Genomic DNA, 9,955 nt, shown 5'->3' on the forward strand with positions numbered 1-9,955 from the left:
TTTATGGTAGAGTGGCCAGACGGAAGCCACTCTTCAGTAAAAGGCACGACAGCCTGCTTGGAGTTTGCCAAAAGGCACCTAAAGGACTCTGACCATGAGAAACAAGATTCTCTGGTCTGATGAAACCAAGATTGAACTCTTTGGCCTGAATGCCAAGCGTCACGTCTGGAGGAAACCTGGCACCATCCCTACGGTGAAGCATGGGGGTGGCAGCATCATGCTGTGAGGATGTTTTTCAGCGGCAGGGACTGGAAGACTAGTCAGGATCGAGGGAAAGATTAACAGAGCAAAGTACAGAGAGATCCTCTATGAAAACCTGCTCCAGAGCGCTCAGGACCTCAGACTGGGGTGACGGTTCACCTTCCAACAGGACAACGACCCTAAGCACACAGCCAAGACAACGCAGGAGTGGCTTCGGGACAAGTCTCTGAATGTCCTTGAGTGGCCCAGCCAGAGCCCAGACTTGAACCCGATCGAACATCTCTTGAGAGACCTGAAAATAGCTGTGCAGCGACGCTCCCCATTCAATCTGACAGAGCTTGAGAGGATCTGCAGGGAAGAATCTGAGAAACTCCCCAAATACAGGTGTGCCAAGCTTGTAGCATCATAACCAAGAAGACTTGAGGCTGTAATCGCTGCCAAAGGTGCTTCAACAATGTACTGAGTAAAGGGTCTGAATACTTATGTAAATGTGATATTTCCGTTTTTTACTTTAATACATTTGCAAAAATGTATACAAATCTGTTAGGGCTTTGTCATTATGGGGTATTGTGTGTAGATTGAGGGGGAAAAAACAATTTAATCCATTTTAGAATAAGGCTGTAATGTAACAAAATGTGGAAAAGTCAAGGGGTCTGAATACTTTCCGAATGCCCTGTATATTATTCAATTTATATATGATTGATCTTGTCAAATTGTTAATCAGTATGTATATTACCCCTCCAGAGTTTATTGTAAGTGGAAGTAAAGGCCTATATATGCTGGAAATGAGTCCTACTGTCCTCCTGGTGGATGGACTACTTGGATGTTGACAGACTGAATCAGTTTAATATTTCAACTGTTGGTCTGAGCTACTGTTACTACAGAATTTTGGCAGAGCCCCACCTGTTTTGAGCCCCACCTGTTGTTTTGCCTGTTTTGCATGTTATTTTGACATATCAGTTTGCAAACAATGTAAAAATAAATAAAATAAAAATAATAGTTAATAAAGCAGCATACAAACATGGTCTCTTTTTTGCTTTCTTGAGTAAGGCAGCTCCAAAATGTAGGTGTTTCAGCCTAGCTCAGTGCTTTCGGTGGTGGTGGGGCAGCCAGCGGAATATACGGAGCGTAGGGGTTGGTAATGTTCTCTAGGTGCGCCGTGATTGGCTCAGTGTTCTGTCACTCATGGGGACACTATGTCACCACATAATCTACAGGGAGAGCTCGAAAATTCAAGCCCCTTGGGTGCTGCCATATAGTTACATTAGAAGTGCCCATCCAAAAAGGCTCAAGGTCATTGGCCACAGATAAAATTACGTCAAATCACGTTATATCTACCGTAGCTTTGATTGGACTGATCATGTCAACATCATACTTTCAAAATCTTAGCTAGCAAGCTAGCAGTCATCATCATGAATCAAGGCAATCTAGACAATCTACTGGCAAATCCTTTTCAAACCTTGTCATATGAAGAGAAATACTGAAGAGAAATTATAGATAAAACGTATTGGTGCTCATAAACATTACACAACAAGTTGGAAATCGCAAATTCAACAGTGAGGGATTTGGAAGGAATCAGTGGCTAACTGCAAGCATGGCAAAGAAATCACTAGCCTGCTATTCAGTGGAGTGGGTGTGTGGTTCAAGTCTGGGTTTAAGGGTCTTCTTTTCCAAGCTTAAAAGGATAAACATTCCACATTTGCCATGCTGTCAATCCAGCATGACTTCTGCCACGTTCAAAACAATTGGAAATTGGGAACTGGGAAATCTCAGACTTCAGTGAGTTCAAGACAACTGGGAACCTGGAAAAAAAAACGAGCTCTGACTGGGAAAATATGCTTTGAACGGTCATCCAACTCGGAATTGCAAGTCGGGAACTCGGGCCTCTTTCTAGAGCTCCGACCTGAAGATCACTGACGTCATGATTTGACGTTGTTTTTTTTTTCAGAATTCCCAGTTGTCTTGAAAGCACCATAAATCCAGAGAATGCCAGACTTTGATGACAAAGTTTGATGACAAAATTTCTCCATGAAGGACCGTCGTGCCACCTTCCTGTTCAAGTGAGCACAGCACAACAAGGTGAGTCCAAAAATGTCTTGTATGCTGCTGCATAAATGATGTAATATGCCAGGGAGATATGTATACTGTAGCTAAAAAAGTAATACTAAGTGTATGTTGTGTAGTTAGCACAATGGGGATATTATATTACAGTATTTAATACTAATAAAATTGCTCAGAGAAAGATTTTGTTTGATAAGTAATACTTTTTTTCTCTCAAAAATGTAGGGGTGAAAATAATTAACACCCCTAAAGATTCTTATAAATAAAGTAGTCAAAAGTTTAGTATTTGGTCTCATATTCCTTGCACGCAATGACCACATCAATCTTGTGACTCTACAAACTTGTTGGATGCATTTGCAGTTCGTTTTGGTTGTGTTTCTGATTATTTTGTGCCCAATAGAAATCAATGGTATGTAATGTATTGGATCATTTTGTAAATAAGAATATTATAGGTTTCTAAACACTTCTACATTAATGTTGATGCTACCATGATTACGGATAATCCTGAATGAATCGTGAATAATGATGTGTGAGGAAATTACAGAGGGTCAAAGATCATATCCCCCAGACATGTTAAGGTCCCCTTATATTGTTTATGGTGAGAGTTTAGCATGTCTTGGGGGGTATGATCTTTGACCCACTGTAACTTTCTTACTCATTATTATTCACAATTAATTATCCGTAATCATGATAGCATCCATCTTTTGATTACTTTATTTCGAAGAATCTTATGGGTGTCAATAATTTTTACCCGTACCTTTTTGAGAAAAAAAATGTTTTACTTGTTAAACGAAATCTATTTCTCTGGGCAATTGTATTCGTATAAAATAATTTATTTTACCAATTTTTATGAGCATACAATATAGCTCAGTATTTGAATTATTTATTTTATACAGTCATTTATGTTGATCTTTATCAAGGGTGTCAATAATTTCAGAGCCCACTATATTACTACCATACAAATACATGGGTATAGTTTACTTGTCTATTACTGAAATTGAGCGTGCCACAAACAGGTAGGCAATGTTGAAACAACCGTTTAATAAAAGAGAGCAAGCCACGAAACTGTCGGTCTCCTTCATCTCACTTCACTGGCTCTGGCGTTACTCTATTATCAGGTCAGAATGAAGTACTTCGGAAGCATGTTTTTATTCTGTCTTCTCGATAAGCACAGGATTGTTGTATAGTACAGCGGGTTTAATTATTGAACTTGATGTTTCAGTTTTTTGGCAGTCAAGCCTCTGCCATCACATTAACGTTTGAATGATTCTTTGAAGTGTTCAATGCACATAGCAACCCTTATACTGCATTTCACCACCTCTTGTCCTTGATTAAGATTGAAACAGTAGAGATTACAACTACGGTTTGTGATTTCTTGCTTGTAATTCCCACTATCCGTTGTTGAAAGTGTATTGGACAGCCAACGTGCTGAAACACAGATATGTTGGGAGTCGCCCGGATGTCTTTGTCAGAGCCACGATGTGTGAGGTAACGTGGTAGCCATGCCAAGGCTAGGTGGGGGTACTGCTATGGTAACTCTTACATGTTTTGCTCTAAGTTTAGTCCTGAATAGACCCCGTGACTTAGGAGCAGCTGCCATGAAAAGGTTACAGCCTCTTCTGTTATGGCACTTTGGAAATAGCCATGCCACTGACTCCCGATGTTCTCCTCTTTTTAAAATATAACATGTTCATAAAATGACAGAGATAGTACTGTAATTGTGCATAGTGTTCAAATCATAACCGGCACATCATCCCAATCATGTACAGTATGTTCTCCACTATATGTGGCAGTGAAAATGTTGACTGATTATTGATGTTATGGCTAGAGAGAGAGACACAGTAGATCCACACATCTTTTATTTTCATTTTTATTTTCAGTGTTCTCTGACAGGCTCACTTGAAAAAATATGTAAATCTCACTGTGACTTCTGTAGGATAAATAAATGAAGTCGGTATGAAATGCCATGAAAATAATCATTGGCTTAATTGCATATGTTGTGTAAAATATATAACCAGATAGTATTATTCGTTGCTGTGAGTGCCACTGCCAATCTTGTTAATTGGAATCTGCAGAATGGTAGTGTGACGATCTGCCTCCCATCATGATGGGTCACAAGTTTAGCCAGAGAGAATGGTTTGTTATTAACCTCCTAAGCGGACAGTCTTCAGCGATGACAGATGGACTTTTAAGAGTTCCTCCGTTTACATGACACAGATCCGTATAGTTGCTGTCTAAGTATATTTTATGATATTTGAAATCTGCACACTGCACAGGTAAGGTAAAATATTTGTTGTAAACTGGTTGATTGTGAAGGGAAAAAGATGACTGCCAGTTTACATTTCCTGATGAGGAATGTCTAGTGTCCTCTGGAGAAAGAGAAGGAACCTGAAGTATGTACTTTTGTCAATTAGCAGCTTTGTTAATGTGTTACAGGTAGAAAATCTGTCTTTCTCTCTAGTTCAAACAGGGACATTAAATTACAGACAATTACATCAGATACAATATCAAAGGGAGTAGGTGCTATTTGGAATCATTGGGACGTCCCAACCCCTAACCCTGGCTTCATGTCCACACCCTAGCTCAACCCAAGCCATAACCCTAACCCCTAGCATTATTTCCAATCCGTATCTATAGCTATTGGGGAAATATTGGGGAACCTGTCTGCAACCGAGGATGCCTTTTAGTACCAATTTAACAGATTTTAGTACTAGTTTTACTGATTGTGTTATAATGAAGAGTTTACAGATAGCCTCTGCATTCTCAAAGGCACTACTTGAAACATGAAGGCAACCTATTGATACAATGTTTCCCTCTAGTGGCTAAATGTCCAAACATCACAGAAGGATGATTTTGTAATAGTCTCCACATTTACATTGACTGTACTGGATAGCACCATAACAACAAAACCAATCTGCCTGAAATGTGGACAGTTATCACTCAGGACAGTTTGAATGCTACACAGCAGTTAGAAGTTTAAAATTACTGTGTCGACCAGCAGATTTCAAATTATAAATAGGTAGTGTAATTTTATTAAAATAAAATGCATATTAGTATATGTATATCATTTGATTTCAGATAGAGTAGGCACAATAATTCATTAATTACATTATTTGTTTTTATTTTTGTTCCCATAGCATGATTGTATCCTTAGTGTATATGAATCTTCCTCTATTTTGCTACTTCTCTGTTATGAAAGGCATGCAGACTGTGGGATAGACTGTTCTTCTGCCCAAGAGGGTTAGTTGAGTTCTTTGTGCCAGATGGATTAGATCGATTCACTGGATAACCCTGTGCCCGTAGAAGGCTAGGTGCAGGTTGGTGTTGCAGAGACAAAAGCCAGGTTTCATAATGTAAATATAGCTAATGGCCTGCGGTGTTCCCTTCACAGGCTCAGACAACCTGCAAGTAAACTGGTGCACATTGCTTTCTCCCTGATCATTTATTATTATCAAACGAATTGGACAAATTTTAAACAAATTGTTACCAAACTTAATGTACCAGATGCAAAGAAATGTACTGCGTTCAACTGAGTAGTTCCTCTTGGCAGTAAGCTCTAGCACATGGCTAATTCTCTTGAAGCTGATGCATTGAGTAACTGTGAGAGGCAGTTTCCATCCTTGCTCTTTTTATCCGTTTTTTATTCTCTGCTCTATCCCTTTTAAAAGTCGGCTTTTGTGCGGATAGTGTGTCGGTGTGGTGGACAAGGTTGCTTCAGGAAAAGAAGAGTGTGATTTTCAATGAAAGCTCAAAGAGGCTAGGGAGCGTGGTGACATCTGTATGGAGGGAAGAATTGTGAAGACCGTTGACACACAGTCAGAATTGTTCTCCACCACCACAATCAACAGGTAAACTGGCACCCTATAATTTTTTGGCAATCTATTCTTCATAACCAAACAACACTTTCCAGATAGACACAGCCTTTCCAGATAGATTAAAGTTTCTTTGAATAGTAATTTCTTATTTGTGAGGGCTAGGATTAGATTAGATTAGATTTTACCAAGTCATCCTACCATGCTATTTGTGGATAATATAATAGCCTTTGAACACTATCAAAATATATATTAAAAATACACCTGAAGGGAAGATTAATTCAGCATTTTAACATTTTGGCTCCACTGTTGGAAAATGTAATAGTGAAGCATGTAATAGTGAAGCTCTTGTACAGACGTATTTGGCGTGGGCATCACCACTGGATGGGAAGTGACTGAGTTGACTGTACAGCCGTCAGAAAGCTGCAGAATAGTATAAAATATTCCAGAAATATCTCATGAATACTATGATGACATTTCAGATGAACACCTTTTAAAAAAAGGATTTGGCTAGTTAAACATTAGTTTGAAACTACAAAACACTTTAGAATATAAAATATGTGCTACTCTCAGCATAATAGTAAAGATTTGCATTTGTGTGTTTATTCTAGAGGTTATGTAGTTATTGTGATGGACAGTGGTGTGCATAGTTCAGTGACATAGCCAGGTTATGTTCAGCCAAACAACTAACCAGTGTAATTGGGTTGGTTGAATAACCTTATTGCTTTTCATTTGAATGGTGAATTAATGATTTCTGCTTAGATAAAGGAGGCATAATATTTTTCTCTTTTCCCACTGTACAAAGCCTATTGAAGATGCCTCTGGTGAAGGAATTCAGGAAGAAAGCAGAGGACATCAGAACCGTGTCTGATCTGAGAGAGAAGCTGGGAGAGTGACTGTTATAGTTTTTTATGTTGCCATACAATTCTGTGAGGGCCGTTACCTTGATGCCTTGATATTTACGGGAATCATGGCATATTCTTCCGATATTAACTATTGAAATTTAGCAGAGGAACCCTGAAATGTCAGAGGGGGTAGCCATCCTAATTCATCGGATGATTGAATAATTATTTTCCAAAATAAAGCAATGAGAGCCAGAGCCTGTATGAATGGTTACTAATAATATGTTTCAGGGGATCCTTCTCTGAGGTGCAGGTGGCTCAGCACCACCACACCCTGAGACTTGTAGCTGTCAAGTGTATCAGCAAGAGGGCGCTAAAGGGCAAAGAGGGCATGTTGGAGAATGAGATTGCAGCGCTCCGCAGGTTAGTGTCACTTTTAACTAACACAAAATCGAAAAGAAAACAATAGTGTATCCATTATTATTTTTATTTTTTACCAGAATCAACCATCCCAACATGGTGGCATTGGAGGAGACCTTTGAGACATCTTCAAAGCTTTATCTTGTTATGACTCTGTGAGTGGTGGAATCTGATTTTAGAGACCCAGAAATTATGTAATCTAAGATTGATTGTTCATCCCATCTCTTATATTTCACATTGCAATAGAAAGCTTGTCCCGCACCAAGCAAAAAGTTGAGTTAGAGAGTAAATGAGCTACGGTGTTTACCTCAAAATGAAAACGCTTGTCACCATAGTGTTACAGGAGTTGCTGGACCGTATTCTGGAGGGGGGCGCTACACTGAGAGGGATGCCAGCCGTGTCCTACGGCAGGTTCTGGAAGCAGTCCAATACCTCTATACACAGGGACCAGTCCAATACCTCTATACACAGGGACCAGTCCAATACCTCTATACACAGGGACCAGTCCAATACCTCCACCAGCTGGGTACCTGAAGGTACACCTGTCCTCTAGCTGTTATAATACCACTTAACACAGGGATCTGAATGTACAACTGTCATTAGCTGTTATAATACCACTTAACACAGGGATCTGAATGTACAACTGTCATTAGCTGTTATAATACCACTTAACACAGGGACCTGAAGGTAAAACTGTCCTCTAGCTGGTATAATAACACTTAACACAGGGACCTGAATGTACAACTGTCATTAGCTGTTATAATACCACTTAACACAGGGACCTGAATGTACAACTGTCATTAGCTGTTATAATACCACTTAACACAGGGACCTGAATGTACAACTGTCATTAGCTGTTATAATACCACTTAACACAGGGACCTGAATGTACACCTGTCCTCTAGCTGGTATAATACCACTTAACACAGGGACCTGAAGGTACAACTGTCATTAGCTGTTATAATACCACTTAACACAGGGACCAGAATGTACAACTGTCATTAGCTGTTATAATACCACTTAACACAGGGACCTGAATGTACACCTGTCATTAGCTGGTATAATACCACTTAACACAGGGACCTGAATGTACAACTGTCATTAGCTGTTATAATATAATTTAACACAGGGACCTGAATGTACAACTGTCCTCTAGCTGGTATAATACCACTTAACACAGGGACCTGAATGTACACCTGTCATTAGCTGTTATAATATCACTTAACACAGGGACCTGAATGTACACCTGTCATTAGCTGTTATAATATCACTTAACACAGGGACCTGAATGTACAACTGTCCTCTAGCTGGTATAATACCACTTAACACAGGGACCTAATAATAATAATAATATGCCATTTAGCAGACGCTTTTATCCAAAGCGACTTACAGTCATGCGTGCATACATTTTTGTGTATGGGTGGTCCCGGGGGATCGAACCCACTACCTTGGCGTTACAAGCGCCGTGCTCTACCAGCTGAGCTACGAATGTACAACTGTCATTAGCTGGTATAATACCACTTAACACTGGGACCTGAATGTACAACTGTCATTAGCTGTTATAATACCACTTAACACAGGGACCTGAAGGTGTTTTGCTTATAGTTTGGTAGCAGTGTTAACTGATAGATAGATACAGCTTAATTGTCAATAAAGCATTATGGCCTTTTTATTATTATTATTGTGATTATTATGATTATTATTGTGATGATGATGATGATGATGATGATGATTATTATTATTGTTGTGATTATTATTATTATTGTGATTATTATTATTATTGTGATTGTTATTGTGATGATTAATATTGTTATTGTGATTATGATTATTATGATTATTATGACTATTATGATTATGATTATGATTATTGTGATTATTATTATTCTTGTGATGATTATGATTATGATTATGATTATGATTATGATTATGATTATTATTGTGATTATTGTGCTTATTATTATTATTGTGATTATTATTATTATTATTGTGATTATTATGATTATTGTGATTATTATTATTATTGTGATTATTATTATTATTATTGTGATTATTAATTATTATTGTTATTATTGTTATTGTTGTTTTTATTGTTATTATTATTCCTAATTAAAAGCATGAGCTGGAGCACACCCAGAGAAAATTGGTACAGTAGGTTCTCAGGCTGGGAGGAATAATAATAATGTAAGCTATAAAAATAAATAAAGAGAGTCGCACACTCTATATATATATATATAAACTCCCAGTAATTTATTGGATAAAACACCAATGTTTCGGCATCACTGTGCCTTCTAGAATAATAGTCAGCACCTCTACACAAAATAGTCATTGGTGACTTTGGCCTGTCCAAGATGGATGAGGAGGGGGTGCTCACCACAGCATGTGGAACGCCGGTGTATGTGGGTGAGGATCCCCAAATACATACATCCCGTCTGAACCCTCAACATGTAGAATTAAAGCAGTTTGAACCTCACACATAAACCATCTATTTAATTTTGTGTGCAGCTCCAGAGCTTCTGCAGCAGAAATCTTATGGCAAAGAGGTGGACCTATGGACTCTGGGGGTGATCACCTACAGTTGAAGTCGGAAGTTTACATACACCTTAGCTAAATACATTTAAA

The 9,955-nt window shown here is 38.5% G+C and overlaps 1 protein-coding gene across 1 annotated transcript; it reads left to right on the forward strand.

The window, feature by feature from the left end:
• The first annotated feature begins 5,659 nt into the window (after positions 1-5,659).
• pnck (pregnancy up-regulated nonubiquitous CaM kinase) lies at positions 5,660-9,915 on the forward strand. Its single transcript, XM_045209285.1, has 8 exons — positions 5,660-6,110; positions 6,880-6,966; positions 7,208-7,339; positions 7,417-7,491; positions 7,672-7,791; positions 8,763-8,803; positions 9,641-9,736; positions 9,839-9,915. The coding sequence occupies exons 1-8, from the start codon at positions 6,043-6,045 to the stop codon at positions 9,913-9,915; spliced, it is 696 nt and encodes a 231-aa protein (XP_045065220.1). The 5' UTR covers positions 5,660-6,042.
• The last annotated feature ends 40 nt before the right edge of the window (positions 9,916-9,955 follow it).

The sequence above is a fragment of the Coregonus clupeaformis genome, chromosome 30 (assembly GCF_020615455.1).
Source record: "Coregonus clupeaformis isolate EN_2021a chromosome 30, ASM2061545v1, whole genome shotgun sequence".
Classification (NCBI taxonomy): domain Eukaryota; kingdom Metazoa; phylum Chordata; class Actinopteri; order Salmoniformes; family Salmonidae; genus Coregonus; species Coregonus clupeaformis.

Coding starts and splice junctions, on each gene's coding strand:
- pnck (XM_045209285.1), top strand. CDS start 6,043: ATGGAGGGAAGAATTGTGAAGACCGTTGACACACAGTCAGAATTGTTC. Junction 6,967..7,207: donor CTGAGAGAGAAGCTGGGAGA/GTGACTGTTATA, acceptor AATATGTTTCAG/GGGATCCTTCTCTGAGGTGC. Junction 9,737..9,838: donor TGGAACGCCGGTGTATGTGG/GTGAGGATCCCC, acceptor TTTTGTGTGCAG/CTCCAGAGCTTCTGCAGCAG.